The sequence below is a fragment of the Ambystoma mexicanum genome, chromosome 12, assembly GCF_040938575.1.
Source record: "Ambystoma mexicanum isolate Mex_15411 chromosome 12, UKY_AmexF1_1, whole genome shotgun sequence".
Classification (NCBI taxonomy): Eukaryota; Metazoa; Chordata; class Amphibia; order Caudata; family Ambystomatidae; genus Ambystoma; species Ambystoma mexicanum.
The window spans coordinates 133,559,913-133,577,319 of NC_090936.1; the positions used below are offsets into that span (position 1 = coordinate 133,559,913).

Genomic DNA, 17,407 nt, shown 5'->3' on the forward strand with positions numbered 1-17,407 from the left:
CGCCCTGAGGCTCATAGCCTTGCAGAACAGGTATATCCTCGACCATCTGTCAGCTATGGAGGAAGGTGTATGTCAGAAGATGGGGAGCACTTGCTGCACGTTTGCGGCCTCCATTGATTCGAAGAATGGGACCCTAACTTGGACTATTGTTGCCTTGCACAAGCTTAGTGATCATGGAGAACGAGGCAGGAACTACAAATGGTACTTGGTTGAACTTTTTGTTTTGTTTTTTCCTCTTGGATACCATCTTGGATGAGCCTACTGTAAAGATTCTAATGCTGATTTTTGTCTTTTTCATTATCTTTTGTTCCTGTCAAATGCTCTTAGTATTTTGTTCTGCCCAGGTACCGAAAGCAGCTGCCGTTGACTGTGACCCTGTCCAAAGCTAGAAACACTACCATTTTATATCGGAGGAGCACTCTTGATTTTGTCTTGTCCTGCACCAAGTTGGGATGATTGTGTGGAGCAGCGGGTAGATTGCGGAAATGGTGGAGGGGGGGAGTTGGGGTTGTTCTGCGTAGCAGTATGCGCATATTGACACCAATGCGAGAGATGATTTTAGTGTTTTTACCTGAGAAGATGGTTTTTAGAGAACAAGAATATGATATATTCGTTAGTGTCAACTAAAGCGGGGGAATGTTGGGGTGGTTCGGAAACGTTCCAGTGAAGAAGAGGGTTCACTTTGTGCGTGGCATATTTTTGCTTGTGGGGGTGCAGCGAAGGTGACGCGATGTTCCAGTTTTATATGTATCCAGCGTAGATGATGTGAATGAGATGATACTTTGTTTATACATTTTTTTTTGCTTGCACGCGCGCAGCAAGATATGTCCAACTCGCCAATTAAATATAAACCCGATCTAGATATGGTGTGCTAGGAAGTGCTTAGAAGCTGGGCAACGAGTAATTTCAAAATGCACATGTGAGGCAGTGGATTTGTTTTAAAGAAACCACTGTAAATCGGACACCAGTTTGCGTTCACAACAGTATATGTACATGGGGAATTTGCGTCTATATGCACTGTACTCTTTTCATAAACTATCAGATTGCAGGGTGAATTATGATTTGAATGGGGAAACACTGGATTTCCAGGGTTGGAGGTAATGATTAACTGAGCAGCTATCAAGCCGGACGGGGTTTATATTTACTTTATTTATAAACTCAACCAAAGGGGTCCGGAGGCATACAGGCGCTCATGGATTAGAATCCCACCAAAGATGGTAAAACGAGACAATGCAATCTGTTTTTTTTTTTTTATTTGAAAGCTCTCCAGGGAGTCGTACCTTCTCAAGTCTAGCGGCATGGCAAATCCAGTAAATTAGCATTACTTGATCTTAAGTTTTTGACTTCTTTTTTCTTAGTAAGCCTCTCTGACAAATAGACCGGATTCGACCGTTCCAAGCATTTATAAGTGATGGTAAGCAGTCGTTCGTAACTTCTTGACTCAATGGGTAACCAGTGGTGACACCCCCTGACATCGGACACATTATCACATATTTTTCAACCCAGCTATGGCTCTAATCATACTACCACCTGCAATCTAGCCACTTCTCCTTTCCCAATCCCATACAAAAGCTACTACAATAATCCATCTTGGACCCAATAATGACTCTTGCCACCATATCACAACTTTGAGAGGAGTCTGATATGGTAAGCAGATGAGGCCAGGCTGCTCACCTACGCCTTCATATTGAGATTTTGATCCAACATGACCCCCCCAGTGTCTATCTTATCCTTTGTTAAAATTCTACAGTAATCAATCTAAAATCGAGGCTGGAGCCTATAACCATGAGTTCTGTTTTATCATGATGAAGCGCCAGCCCACTATCCCACATCCAATCCTGGATGAGGCTGTCCATCTCATTCACAGCTCTTGCATCTTCCTGATAATTCCCAGACAATGGAATTAAACACTGGGTGTCGTGTAGTTGGAGAAACAGATTTTTCTCCTGACATCTGGTAAAGCGGGGTTGTAAAAATATTGTACAGGGCCGGTGGTGCGTAAGCTCCGTGTGCCACTGCATGAAGCAATTGGACTGGTCTGACCTCTGCAGTACTTCTACACACCCTGATGGTTCTATAATCCAAAAATGATTGAATCCAGGACACAATTGGTCACTAAAATTCTCCACTGCCTGTAATCTTTTAAGGAGAAGAGGGTGTTCTACTAAATCGAACTTGCCCGAGCCATCCAACCCCATAATCACGGTTTGGCCTTCATTTATCCTATTGGACCTGCCAGCTATTAAGAATACTTCGATTCTTCAGATGGTCCAGCACTTGCTCATATGTAACCCTATCCAATATTTAAGAAGGAATGGGGCAGTTGGTTATAGGTCTATCGTTGGGGTAGCAAGCGGGGTGATGCATGCTCCCTTCAAACGAGTGGGCACATGACCTTCCTTCCTTCAATGAGGCGTTAACAGTTTTAGTAATAGTACTAATCCAGTAACTGAGCAATATTTAACAGCTGTAAAAATATCTCCTTGACAAGTTGAAGGTTTACGTTTTTACAGTATGACCCTTGGCTCATCCTCTTGAGATTGAAAGTTGGAAAGTCAAGATGATCTGTGGGCTCAACATCAACCCTTGCACCTGGCCCTTCCTTTGTACCCTCGAGCTCTTAAGGCTTTCGTCTTGTGAATCGTTTCAACCTTAACCAGCTTATCCACCATGGCATTCTGAATTGGGGAGTACCAATCTGTATCTTTAGAAATGCTTCCCTGTGGAATGTTCTCAGGCTTCTCCTGTTCCTTAAGGATTCTGAAAATGTCCTTCGAATCATAGCTTCTGCGTCATGGGTACCTGTTTTTTCCTTAATCAGAGTCTTTAGATTTTTGCTGCTTTTGTATAACTGGCTTTAGCATCTGACTGTAAGTTTCCAAAAGATAAAACCTTTTCATTTTGCTTCTTCTAAAAACCTTGAATTAATCTGAAAACCAGGCATTATAAATCGTACATTGCACCTTCCTGGTTTTTAAAGGAGCAAGAGTATTCGTCGCTTCTTCCAAAGTATTTAGAAGCACATTTGTCAAGTCTTCCGCGGTATGCAAAAGTGGTGCATTCGCTATTAACAGTGCAATCCAATCTTGTATATAATCGGGTTTAAACCTGTCAAGTTTCTAGACCTAATCCAATTCTGCCTCGCTACAATGGTCCATACTTTACCATCTAAGGCAGTAGTAAGTCGGTCAAGAAATGCTCCGACCAAGGACACAGGGAAATAAATGTACTCCTATTCACATTATTAGAGGCCAGCCAATCAAGCATGTTGCCTTTGTGTGTAGGCTCCTCAATGTGCTGTACAAAGGCTAAACCTTTCTAATTCTTTGGCCGCTGAATCACTTTTAGCAACTTTCCAAAGGTTAATCTCCCAATAATATCCATTTGGATAAGCGTTAAATCTGTGGGAGTATCCGACTACTCAAATGAGGGACAAAGTCTTGCATTTTAGTCGGGGGCGGGGGGGGCGGAGGGGTGGGGTCCATATATGAGCATTGTATTAAAAGTTGTAGTAGCATCCGTCCTTTTATACAAAGCGTCTCACAGCCCATTGGGCCAGCTACCTCCGATTCCAGGATATCTAAACTGTTTTTTAAAATTAAAAGCCACCCCTCCTCCCCCTTGATTCATCAATATTTATATACCATATAGAATAGTCTTTGGGGGTAGCAAGTAAGATAGATGGGCATGCTGCCTCATTTACCTACGTTTGTGTCAGGGCACATATGTCTATCAGTCGGTGATGTGGTCTGCAACTTCCAGAGCATGCTTTACCAGATATTGTGTATTAAGCAATAGCATTTTAAGGTCGTTGCTCAGTTCATCTGCTGTTCGTTTTTTTTTTCTGCCTTCTCTGACCCCTGCCGTGTTTCCCTGGTACTCCCAGTAGACAACTGATCCCCCATATTGTCTGACTGAACTGCCTAAAACGATCGGATCAAACTTCGAAAAATAGAATACATTTTCCAAATCAGCAGCGTACTAAACGCGTGCTACAACGTATGGATTCTGGCACATATTAAATGTGGCTTGGCAGTATCGCGGAAGGAAGGTGCAAATCTGCATTGGAGCTTGTTGTTTATTGGTTAGACAGGGTCTGGCCATTTGTTTTTAATCAGCAATGCACCTGGGGTGACGTGGCACTCGCTGTCAGAGTGGGTTTCAATTGTTTTCTCAGGATAGTGTTCAGGCGATGCCAGCAAGTCGAGGTGGGTGAGATGGTTATTGCTAGTTCAAAGAGGAACGGTTTAATCTTTCCCATGTTTGAAGTATTTGTGCAAACTATGTGAAATTATGTTTAGGAGGTCTTAGGCCAGCTAGCATTTGTAATAAATTAAGTTTGGATGTGATGTCGCCACCTACCACGGACAAATCTTAAGAGGGTGTGTTGCGCACATGAACTGGAGATGGTAGTTAAGATTATCGTGACCAATGAGAATGGGGGAATTGGGGAAAGATGGTGTTTCTTTTGTATAGGTCTTGACCAATCACATATTTGGGGGGGGGGGGTGGGTTGACTGTAATAAAATATATGCAAGTTTTACTGTTGCAAAAATGTATATAATGTGTCCACTTGTGTGGTTCAGAGAGACCCTCTTAGTTTGACTTCTAGTCACTCCGTGGACGATTTTACAATACATTTGCTTTACGTACAAACGTGCGCTCGCTTCTTAAGTGGTAGGCCTGTTTTGGGTTCAGGTGATTTAGGTGCTGTTTTTACAGGAGTGTTTTTGTGAGGTGTTTTTTTTTTATTATTTATTTATTTTTTTTGCCCTGATTATTTCAAGTTTCTGTATGTTTTTAGAACACTGTTTGGACATTCTTTGGAACAATTGTACTAAAGCTGTTTGGGTTGCTACTGATCAGTTCACTCCTGATTATGTAGCTGGCTCTCGACCAAAAGAAACAAGAGGTATACCTAACAGGTACAGCCTAATTTCTTTTATATAATTGGGATCTCTTCTGGTTTAATACTAGTGGTTTACCCACGGCTCAGGCTGGCACACTTCACTCATAGTCTGGCTCTGGAGATCCCCGCCCCCACAACACCCTCCCCTTCAATGGACAGTCATTTAATCAAAGATCGAATCAGGGTTTGATGCTATGGGCCTAAAAATGAATTCCTGCAATACTCTGGGTAAGTGCAGATGAGAGTGGCAGAAATGGAGAAGCTGATTTTCTAATTTGTGTGAAGTGAGGGCTTAGAAACTCGATCATGGCGCAATAATGTGCTTAGTCTCAGGCTTCCTGAGTCTTCAAGAAGATTCTGGAAGATCCACCTGTCTTGCCTCATTTTCTCATAAAAAGGGCACATAAAGGTCTGTCGTCCTAAGCCTGGTTAGCCAGCTCGTTGTAATACAAGGCATACATTTTCAAAAAAAGATTAGCAGAGTTTGCTAATTAAAATTGCATTGATTAGCAAACAGATCCATTTGATTAGCAATCTTGTACTAATATTAATGTTGTCAGAAGTCATTTGTACCGCAAACATGAAGTGAGCAACAATAAAGTATTTTTGCATACAGCTGAAATAAGACATTCGTGAGAACAGTTAGGACTTGCAAATTCATTCAATTTCAGCCAGACCTGCAGGTTGCGTAACTTAGTTTACCTATTCAACCTAAGAGTTGCACTCAACCCATAGCAACAATGACAAATGCAATATCTGTAAAATGGTGCATACTACAAACCCGCTTTATGGTTGGCACACTGCTGCCACACAGTGGCCAGCTATGCACAGTGAAACTGTTATTTCACATTTACTGCAAACAAAGTACATGCTAAATAAGTTTCAAACATCCCTTGCAAATGGTACTCGCCCTTCATAAAATCTCCTCGACTATGCGAGTGGGCGAAAAGACTTTGCGAGCCGTGGATGTGTGTCTGTAAAATGTTAGCTGCATGAAGGGACACAAATGGGTATGATGATAAAAAAGCTCTGAAAACAGTTTGGTCAGCTGTCTCCTGCAGGTGCTAATATATAATGCAATCACAATTATAAAGCACATTGCGCTCTGGATGATTACTACAGTGTATGGTAGTGCAGTAGATCTGTAGATGTAGATACTGGATGGAACTATTGATCATTCCTTTGCATAAACATCTAGTTAGCTTTGTGTATTCTTTATGTAAGAGGAAAGAAAGTAGGACACTACGCAGAGTGGATGGCGTAGCAAGCAGAGAACTGGGCAAATTAGGTGTAATATTGTAGTTTGTGGTCCTCTCGCTTTCAGGGTAGCTGATACAATAGAAAGTCAATAAGTATTGTATGAGCTCTTGGATTGAGCACCAACTGCACAGATGTACGCAACCAGCAAGTTACAGAACTAGGTTCGCTATCGAAATCATTTGATTGTGGGGTCATGTACATTTTCAAAAGTGATCGCTTGTCAATATGATGCCTCTTCATCGATAAAATTCAATGTGATTTATATACACTAGCCTAATATGTACTGTAATGTATGCAGACAATGCAGCGTTTTACAGTGTCAATGCTATCATGTAACAACTCACATTTTTAGGAATGGAATTGCATGACAGTCTTTCAAAAAAATATAGTTGACACATACTGGTCTTTACCGGACAGGATATAGTTAGCTTAATAAAAGTATCACTACAACTATCATCCCGATTACTTCTGGTTTGTAATTATTTGGAAAAAGAAAAATGCAATTTTTGCCTTACACTCCCGCACAGGCCTTTGGCACTTAAGAGTGGAGGAGTTGATTACTACTGCACTTTCTCTCCATTAGCACTTGAAGTGAACAGAGAAAAGAAAGGGAAGAGCACACCAAGGGCAAGAGAGGAATGCAGGGCAAGCTGTGATTGAACATGGCAACTTAAATAGCAAGCTTTGCTACAGAAGTGTCAATTTGATTAGCAAACCTACAGAATTGCATAGCAAATTGCTATGCGACACTGCTTATTTTATGCCTTGTAATATTACATCTCTTGAATGATTACAATCTCAATCTTCTTCTCTGTGACGCCTTTGAACTGGAAGAACTAGAATCTCTGCCCAAATTTCAGTACAAAAGGCCAGGGAGCATGTATCGTAATCTCTGTCGAGACTAATCTCGGTGAGGTGGTGGAGGGGCTTTCTGTTTCCTAAAAAGCTTTGAGTAGGTGACCAATATAAAACTAATTTCTTCTGCACTCGCAACAAGGTCCTGGGATTTCTGGCTCCCACACTCTTCTCAACATGTGTAGTTTGAGGTGAAGATTCTCGGTTGTCTCCTGATGGTTGATATTGAAATGGATTTTGCACTGTTTTTGCTGTCTGACTAATCTCCATGTTGCTCCACCATGGCATATTGACATGGTTTTCCACCCCGCTCTTGTTTGAACATGTGTGCCACACGCGTATTACCAACTTGTCAAGTTTTTGTTTGTTTTTTGTAATGGTGTGCTTGTGGTGTATTGGCAACAATGGTTAAACCTTTGCAAAATTCATAGTTGCTTGGGAATGGGTCAGTGGCTTTATTTGATGATGCATGCAATGCATCATGAATCTTGCTTTTCAAAGTGTTTTTATTGTGAACAGCAGGGTTCATAATGCAGGTAAACTGACTTTGTTTAGCTATTGTTTGTAGCCTAGAAGAGCCTGGTTAGCTTGACAGCTACCAGGAGCCACCTTTGGCTACCGAGGCCCACGGATGCCTAACACTTCTATGTGAAATGAACTCTGGGCATTTTGGGATAATCTATAAATAAATATTTAGGACACATCTGTGACCATTAAAGCATAATAGGTGATACATAATGGACAAAAGTATGTTTCCGTCTTATGTTGAATAGATTTGCGGAACGTTATGTAGGAACTCATCGTTCCCAGTATATACCCAAGAGCTGCTTTTAGTTCCTGTTTATAAGATGGGTCATTTATAACACGCCTGTACACAAGTGTTTCTAGTCGCGACAAGGGAGGGAGGACAAGACCAACTATCTTACTGGGCCTTTTCATTCAGATTGTGCAAGTGTGACAGCGCAAATCCAGGCGGACAGAAGGGGGGGGGTGCCAGGGAGATGCAAGGGGGGGGGCAGTGCAAACTGGGAAGAAGTGCTCTGAGGAAGTTCACGTGCAAGGAGGCAGGGGACTGTAGAGGTTAGTTACAACCCTACTTGCACAGTGGGCCCATAGGCGATGCAGGGGAACCTGATCATGGAGGAGCCTGGTACCCAGTGAGACTCTTGGGGTATACAAGCAACCAGTTTGCATAGCAGATGGGTTAGTCAGCAGGAGAAAGCAGAGGAGGAAAAGGAAGGTCTGGAGCTGCTTAAGGAACTTCAGGCGGTCCGGCTCAAGTGTGAGAAGGGTAGGTTGGCCAATGCAGAGGGGGCACCTGCAGAGGAGACATCTACCCCCACTCTCTGCCTATAGAAGTGTCTGACCCTCAGACTTGCAGGTAGCTGTGCGTAGGGCTTGAGGGAAGGAATTTTGGAAGAGGGAGTTGGATGTACTGCGGACCCCGGCCCCAGAAAGCCTTGTGGACGAAGCAGAGGGTGTCAAACTTGATCCTTGTGGCTACCACTGGTAGCCAGTGGAGAGATTTCAAGGCTGGAGAGATGTAGTCCCCGGGCTTGAGGCCAAGGATAAGTCTTGCAGTCCTGTTCTGGATTAGTTGCAGAGGGCGGAGAGTAGAGGCAGGCAGATAGAGAAAGAGGTTGTTGCACTGGTCCAGCCTAGAAAGAACCAGGGCTCTGCAAACAGTGAGCTTCTGGGGGAAAGTGAGCAAAGGACGAATACCTCCGGAGGATGTGCAGCAGGTAGTGGGCCTTCTTGGGAAGGTCTGTGATGTGAGGAGAGGGTGGAGTCAAAGATGACACCAATGTTTTTTGCCTCGCAGGAAGGCTAAGGAAGAGGGCCAAAGGAGGGCGGTCAAAGAGCGAGAAAGCGAGAGCAGGAGTTGAATGAGAAGGATATCCGTCTTGCTGGCATTAAGGCAGAGCTCATTGGAGGTGCACCAAACCTGAATAACAGATAGACAGTCAGGAAAGAGAGTGCGAGGGAGTAGAGGAGGCTGAGGAGAGAGTGCCCGGAAGAGAGTGGATTGTCATTTGCATAACACTGAAAGTTAGAGGAGAATGTAGCAATCAGTGGGCCAAAGAGGCCAAGTAGACATTAAAGAGCCAGGGTGGTAGGAAGGAGCCATGGAACACGACTTGAGGATCGAAGTTGGACCTGGCGGGGTCGGCCCCGGAGGAAGGAGGTCACCACTCCAGGGCAAGATCCGTGAGGCACAGGTTCTCACTGGTCGATTGATCTCTGTCATGATTTACCATGTCAAATGCCGAGGAAAAGCCAAGGAGGATGAGGACAGAAGGAATGAGTCGAGATTAGAGAGCAGATATTCAGGAGAGCAGTTTCCGTGCCAGGCACAACCTACAGATTCAGTGTGGAGTTGGCCATCTTTTCGAGGAGTTTTCCCAGGAAAGGTGATACCAGGCGATAGTTTACGGGACTGGTTGGATCGGCAGAAGTCGTTTTAAGGAGGCGGGGGCACAAGGGAGTGCTTGAGGAGGGGGGGGGAAGATCCTGTGGCGAGTGATTGCAGAAATTGGCGAGGGATGGATCGAAGGCATTTGTGGTCCTTGATGGTTCTGGAGAAGCGGGGAGCACCTTTTTGGACAACACTTTCATAGATCAGACTTATCCAATCTCTAGAGCCTTGAAACAGGATATGCTTAAAGATGCAACAAATCAGTCTGTTGCCTGGATTATGAAACATTTAACTAACCTGACCTACTTAGCAACGGCAAATCCATCTGCCCCACCGTTCCATTGGCAATGGCCATCTCAGTTTGCTGGACTCCATTTGGCTGTTGATAGGTTTGAAGAGGAATTTGCACTGCGTGGGGTTTTCAATGTGGGAAGGGAGGTATTGCAATATTTTTCCACATTTTGTGGGTATGCAAGTGCTTGTGTGAACTATATCTCCATAGAGCTATGCACGGTTCCTGTCCACCATAACAAGGTCTTTCCTGTGAAACATTTGTACAGTTGGGAATTTCAAACATATTGATACATGGTTATTAACTGTTCACTAACTACTTTCATACTAAAGAAACTAATTGGACCCATACTGTCAGAGCATCATTGCTGGATATTATATTTGAATATGAAACATTTGATACTACGTGGTTAGTTAATGTAAAAGGACACCCGCTCCACACCAATCTATAGCATCAGTCCAACATGTGTAATAACATGACAAATCCTTCGTTTTCAACAAATCCTTCTTTGTCTCTAACTAATTTATTTTTGGAATATGGGACACTGTTCCTACTGCGTCCCCCAGTTTGTTTGCCCCTTGGAGGATGATTGGGGGCAGATGACACACGCTGAGAATATTTAATTTGAACAATATGATTCACAAGTTTTGGATGAGTCAGACTACTTTGTTTCGTACCGCATGTTTCTTTATACATGCCTATCTTGATTTGTTTAATGTCCCGCATTGAAGTCTACTGTACAGTACACACTTCAATATGGAACTCGTGTTGGAACCTCGTAGCACAGAGTCCCTTTTCGGTCTTCATGACCTACCCAGCAATTTCACCGATCCAATGTGGTGTCATCTACACAAGGTCGGCAGACTCATTACCATGGCAACCACCACGCATCCTGGAGTGCAGCTTCGCGAGACACAGCGGATGCTGTGCACAGACGGGTAAACCCTTGATCAGTACGTACTGATTAGAGACATTTTTGCGGACCCAATAGTGATCATTCTTTCCTCTTGATCACTACAGATACTGGCTAAGAAATAATGAATACTAGTGACATACTTCTATGAACGGTAGTGACCCGCACTAATGACTGCCGTTTCCAGCGACTATCACCATAGCAACCATCATGCACTATGCCAATGCACTCGCCGCGTACATACTTGCTTAAAACTGGTATTTTAATTCAGAGATACAAGCCACTTAATAAAAATTTCCTGTCAGATTTATAGGAATGTCTTGTGTTACATAGTGTATATTTGCTCTCTCCAATTTAGAGCATGCATTGAGCTACAAACCGGCATGAAAGAAAAGAAGTTTTGGACACGCTGTAATGTATTTGCAGCCACACGTTTTTCTGCATTTGTGTGACTTCCTAAGTGCTACACCAGTAAGTTTGCTCGATTTCCTTAGTCATCTCATCTTTTTTAAACATAATGTGCTAAACAGTTGTTCCGATTCTACTCGTCAGGTGACACATAATCGCCTTTCTTTTAACCCAGATAAGGTTGGCTTTATCGAATCCATTGGAATACAATTGTATTGAATTTCCTGCAATTGAGGATTTATTTATTTAACGCCAAGAGAAAGACACTGCCGTTCATTCTTTCCTGAATGTGAGTAATCATATCTACCATTTTATCACGCTGTTTTTCGCCTGATTAGTCATTATCTCTTTTTCATAAATTGTCGGCCCTTGATGCCGTAAAATCACTCGTACTCCATGAATATCCCGATACTAGTCACCTATCGGCCCTACATACAATGAGTCATTATTGTGGTACATTGACAACCTAGTGAACTTATGCTTGGCAAATTGGTGCTCACCGGGTGCCCTTGAGACATTGAGTTTCTAAAACCAATAGGATACTGGACACTGGAATTGCCGCCCAGAAAATGTATAGGATGTTATATTACAATCATCTCTAAGTCCTCTGTAGTTTATATATTTAACCCTTACCGCTGGGCATTAGCTCTTATCTGCTTTGTATTCTTAACTATGAAAAACATTCTCATGGGAACAATTTTATTTTTTTCCCCTTTTCCCCCCCTTCCTCCGAACCCCCTCCCCCACACCCCTCTCCCCATATTCTCCATTTCTCTACAATTGTCTTTAATATGCCTTGGTTCAATTAGGCTCAAGAAGAGGAAACCACCTCGAAACGCATCAGCCAAGTAGATGTACTCATGGGCGTTCTCCTTTGCATTGAATATCAACATACTTACAACTGAAAAAATGAGTTTGATTAAATGTATCTAATTTCTTAAATGGAGATCATTATTGAATACAATCGAACGTGTTTTGCATGTTGAATTTTGTTTGAACCGTTGAATGTCTTTTGACAGCATAACATAGTGTGCAGGGGACGGGAGGGCTCCCAATTTGGATCCTCTGACCTTCCCCCACTCATGTCGTAGCTAAGCACCAAGCTGTACAGGTGGACTAAGTGGACAATCTCCTGGTTAGGTCGCCTCATTGCATTCAATATGGCAATCCTTCCCCAGAGTCCTCTCACTATCAAATGCTCCCACTAGAAATCCCAGGGAACTGCTTCACTGAACAGCAAAATCGGCAAGTTCCTGTGGCAAGGGAAGAAGTTGAGTATAGCGTGCAACACCCTGATTTAGGGCAAGGAGGTAGGGGGGTGGTAGGCCTTCCGGACGTCTGCACATACTACTGCGCAGCCCAATTCCGAGCTTTGGTTCCACATCTTAGAGAAGACCAAGACGGGCAGTGGGTGGATATAGAGAACTATTTACTGAGGCCAGCGACACTGAGCGAATGGCTCTGGGTGCTGAAATCATCATTACGAACAAGGCCATTAGCCACAGGATACTAGGTCCTCTCCTTAGACTATAGTGGAACAAAGGCGAAATGAAAGGGCACATAACATGGCCCTCCCCCATGAGCCACATCTGGGCGCCCCTATCAGAAATTAGATCTTAGAACCCCAGCGCTTTCAACAATGGTACAAAGCAGGCCTGGAAACAGTGGGGTCAGATGATAAAAGGACAATCCTGCATCTCCCTCCAGCAATTGAAAGAAGGGTTAAGTCAACCCATACCGGCCTTCCACTTCCTGTCCTGATGTCCCCGAAATGGAAAGACAAATTGCAAATGGACCTGGAAAAGATGAGTGAAACCGTGTCATGAAGGCGACTCATCTCACAAATATACAAAACCCTTTTGAATAAGGAAACCGACGCAAGCGAAGCCCTCAGGATAAGGTGGGGAAAAGATCTGGGGGTGGGGGTTCAAGCCACAAAGACCTGTGGAAACTAATCTGCAAAAGCACCCATGAAACCTCCATCTCATGCCAATACAAGCTGCATGGTTTGATAATTCTCCATAAGTGGAAATATGACACTAAGCGCCTCCAAGATGTTCAGAGGAGCAAGCCCACTATGCTGGAGAGGATGTGGCGAACAAGCTGACTAGTGACGTGTGGTGGTCGTGTCTGAAAGTGCAGGCATTCTGGAACGAAGTTCTGGCGTGGATTTAAAACGGATGTAGTGGAACGCAGCTATAGTCCCTGGCAAGTCCTATTCGGACTGGAGGAATCCGAGGGACGATGGTCCCGTCTCCCGCATATTCTGAATTTCCTGCAGCTGGCCGCAAGAATATGCCTCACAATAAAATGGAAAGCCCAGTCCCTTCCGTCAGATCAAATGTGTGCTCCAAAAGCCAAGGAGATCTATGAAATGGAGAACATTACATTAGCGCTCCACGACCTGACACCGACAAGAGAAATAGCATAGCTTGGCTTCCCTTCCCTTACTTCACGTGTGCAAATCTCCTAGGTGCTCATCCAAACTCCAGAGACCCCATTTGACAAGCCTCGCCCATCTCGTCGCAGGGGGGCCTTGGGTGTATGAGGTTACCTCCTTGTCACAGACTTGTGCAGACTCCGTTTAAATTTCGAGAATTACACGTTCATGCAGTCGTTGAAAGGAATTGGCTTATTAATGCACGATAGGTTTACCTATGTGCTGTTTTAACCTCAAAAATAGTTTAATAAAGAAAGAGGGAGGGAGAGGGATGTGTGTGCGTGCCAATCCTGCCATTGGCAATTGGAAGCTTCCGTTCTTATCTGGCTTTTAGGATAAGAGGACCCCTGCACCAATTCTTCAGCAATCCTGGAGGAGCCAATAATCCTATCCAGCTGCGAGACCCGCAGAGCAACCCGACTGCAGGAATCCTGGCGATCAACTTCTGGTGTTGTCCTGTAGGAGTCCTGTCTTGCTCGTGATCTTTAGCAGTCCTCCTGCAAAGGAGCTGCGACCCTTGGGAAAGGGGGGTTTCCGAGAGAGATCCTCAGCTGGCACTACAAGACTGACCTCTACCAATTTTTGGTGTCCTATCATCGAGGGTACCCGAGATGGGAGGGAAAGTCCAACCGCGGCTGCCGAGTCCCCTTTGTGTCGCTGTGCTGCGGTGACCACCGTCTGAAATTGCTTATCCGAGTGCAGTCGGAGGGGTCCTGCATTGTGTTTTGTAATCTTCGAGAGTCCTTGCAAAAGTGAAAGACGCCAAGTGGAGATCAGCTAAAACCTGCAACCCTTGTGAGTTGAAGACTGCAACATTTGGCGGGAAAAGCAACCTGGGACCCTCTTCCTTTGTCCTGCCAAATCTAGGGAAGAATCTGAGTACGGGGGGTAAGTTACAGAGCTTCTAACCTACCCTTATTCCCCCATTATAAGTCAACGGGTTTATGATAAACCTTTATTTAACCATTTCTGGTTTTGCCATTGCTTGCTTGCGCAAGACCTCTGAAAAAAAAATTGGGGCTAGTTTTGGTAGTTGGTTTTACTTGTACCCTAAGAACCCTTCACTGGACCCCAGAGACCCTAACTGAATTTTTTTGTTCCTGCTTCATAACTTCTGTGTAACTTTTACCTGAACTATTGGACAAAAGCCCCAGACAACAAAGGGCTTGACTATTTTAGTGGATCTGGAGTGCATAATGCCAATCTAACCTTTCCTTTGTAGGAGTTTCTGATATGTATTGTGCCCTAAATAAGTGACTTTGTATTTGTATCTATTGTTTATTAGTCATGTGTGATAACTCTACTTGTTAGTAGTCATTTTTCATAGTGTATTGTGGCCATAAATACCTGTATTTTTATACATCCTGTGTAAGTGTGTAATTTGTGATTTCCCATTGTGACCTCATTGTGGACGCTTTACAAGCTCACCACCTCTGAAGATCTTGGCCTAGACCGCCTGTCACTGCTACCTAAACTGGTTTGGCTACAGCTTGCCAGAGTTGTCCCCGTCACAATCTAGGTTGGCCTTCTATACATCGGTACACCAGGCCAGAGTATAGAAAATCAGTCCTAACAGCCGCCGCTGGAATACCAAACTGCCTCCCGGAGGAGGCACACCTCCCTACCGTTTGGCCGCAATTGCTTCCAGTTAATCAGCCCATGGTCCGCCAGATGGTGGCGTCGGCATTATCCCAAGGCTTTAATCTAAGGCAGCCGGAGGTGTCTTCTGCTGTCTGATGCCACTGCCCGAGGCCTTGCTAAGTTCTGCAGCAGAATGTATCCATCAAGCAGAAGGTAAGACTGATGTATGCTATTGTACTGCCGGCACACACCCTGCTATTCTCGTTGACTTTGTTGTCCTGCACTGCCTGTAACACATCCCCCTCTCCCCCTGCCCCCGCTCTCCTACCCCAGCCCTAATCCCTTCCGCCCACCTGCTGTACAACGCGACTCTGAAACTCCCCTACACTCTGGTCGCCAACCCTGGCTGTTGCGGCCAGTCCACACTACAAGCTGCCCGCCCACCTACTCCAAAGGAACCCATCCTCGCTCCCTCGTCGCATGAGGAAGCTAGGAAAATATTTCAGTCCTACAGCCCTAGCCAGCAAAAGACCACATCCACTGCCACTTGCTAACATCAAACCCCCAACCCAATACTAGGATTGCATGGGCTCCACACCAGCCTACCCAGCAGTATACACTAAGTTGCAGCTACACACCCACCGTAGCATAGCACTCCCCCCTCCGATTAGCCACACCGCCAATGTTGCATCCCCGAAGTCTCCAACTGTCCCTCATCCATCCAAGGCTCACCCCCCCCCCCCACACTCCTTCCCACTCAAGTGCATTCCCCAGCACGAAACTCACGTAGGAACGCCAGAAAAACCTAAACGCCACCTTTAATTCATGGTTCACTCAACTTCCTACCCCTACGCACTAAGAAAAGACATGCAGAAGCCCTCTGGATAAAAGTGGTAACGGAGCACCCCAAAACAGATTTGAACAAAATTGCTAACGAAAAACATGCCGTCGCTGCCAAAACTGAAATTTAGAACTCTACGATCGAGAAAGCCAACTCCAATTCCCAGGACCTGTTCAAAATTCTCAGGGAGCTTGAGACTCCTGTGACACCCCCCTAATGCCATTAGCCAAGAAGAAATGTGGTGCACCAATATCCAGAACGCCATGAGACAAAATACACCTGCTACAAGATAAAATGGTCTCAAGCCTCGACCATCCCCCTCCCTGTCACCCCCCACCAGAACCCATACTGCACCTGCCTTCAATTCAAAGAAATCGCAGACCTTGCAACAGCCAACATCCTTCAAAACCTCAAACCATCCAACTGCAAAGGAGACATCTGCCCAGCGCCCATCATTCAACAATGCTCTGAAACCCTTATCCCCTTCATCACATTTTATTAATGCCTTCACCTCCAATCTAGTCCCAGCCAGCCTCCAGCAATCCTGGGTCCGCCCCCTATTGAGAAAAGCTTCATTGGACCCTGTACTGCCAAACTACTACCGCCCGATCACAAAAGTTCCCTTTCTACTTTCTACTAAAGATCCTGGACCGAGCGGCCTAAAACCAGATCCAATCATACCTTGAATCCAATCAAATCGTAGGACTTAGTCAGTTGCCACGGCACAGAATTGGCACTCTTAGGTTTAAAGATCCAACTCCTTCAGAGATGATGGAAAACCAGCCTTCCTACTCCTATCAGACCCATCGTCCGCCTTCAACCCAGTCGACCACAACACACTGTCACCATCTATCCACTTCTTCATGATAAATGGGTTTCAGATCCCCGCCACACTAAAGATATTGGGCGTCCACCTTGATGGCGCCCTCTCCCTCACTTAACATGTGAGTGTAGTTGCCTCATCACACTACACAACTAAATGGATCAACGCAGCAAAGACTGTTCCTTACCCTACAGAGCTGCCTCACCATTGCCAGTGCAACCACTGGGGCAAAGCTGGATTATTGTAATGTCCTCTTCGCTGGGACATCCAAACAGGACATTAACAAACTACAGATAATACAAAACTACGCCCTCCAGGCAGCTCTTCCCCAAGAGAGAACATCTGAGCATTGGCTGCCTATCCGGGAAAGGATTATATTAAAAACTTTATCCATTACCCAGAAGTGCCTGAGCAACACCGCCTGCAATATCTGTCATAGAAAATCGTAAAAGCCAAATCCAGCAGACCGGTCTGATCCTTTTCTGCCCATTGACTCACCCTACTGAAGGTTAGAAGAGCCAAAGGAGATGGAGTGAGCTTCCCGACTGTAGCTGCTAATCACTGAAATGCCCTCCCTCCAGATCTGAGGGCTGAAAACTACTACTGGTCCTTCCGCGAAACCCTGAAAACATGGCTTTTTGCCTAAGGGACCCTCCCTCTCTCATCTGT

At 44.7% G+C, this 17,407-nt stretch overlaps 1 protein-coding gene across 7 annotated transcripts in view; it reads left to right on the forward strand.

Annotated features, from left to right (window-relative positions):
- Positions 1–17,407, forward strand: part of NUP50 (nucleoporin 50) — a 431,487-nt gene that overhangs the window by 18,047 nt on the left and 396,033 nt on the right. The window contains exons 1-2 of one of the 7 annotated variants that reach the window (XM_069628171.1): positions 11,011–11,116; positions 11,229–11,342. The exons of 3 other annotated variants lie outside the window; for them this stretch is intronic. In XM_069628171.1, coding sequence (XP_069484272.1) covers positions 11,341–11,342 — 2 coding nt within the window. In that variant the 5' untranslated portion in view covers positions 11,011–11,116; positions 11,229–11,340. Of the gene's footprint in view, positions 1–11,008; positions 11,117–11,228; positions 11,343–17,407 lie in introns of those variants that run through there. 3 more of the 7 variants (XM_069628168.1, XM_069628167.1, XM_069628170.1) reach the window with 3 other exon arrangements.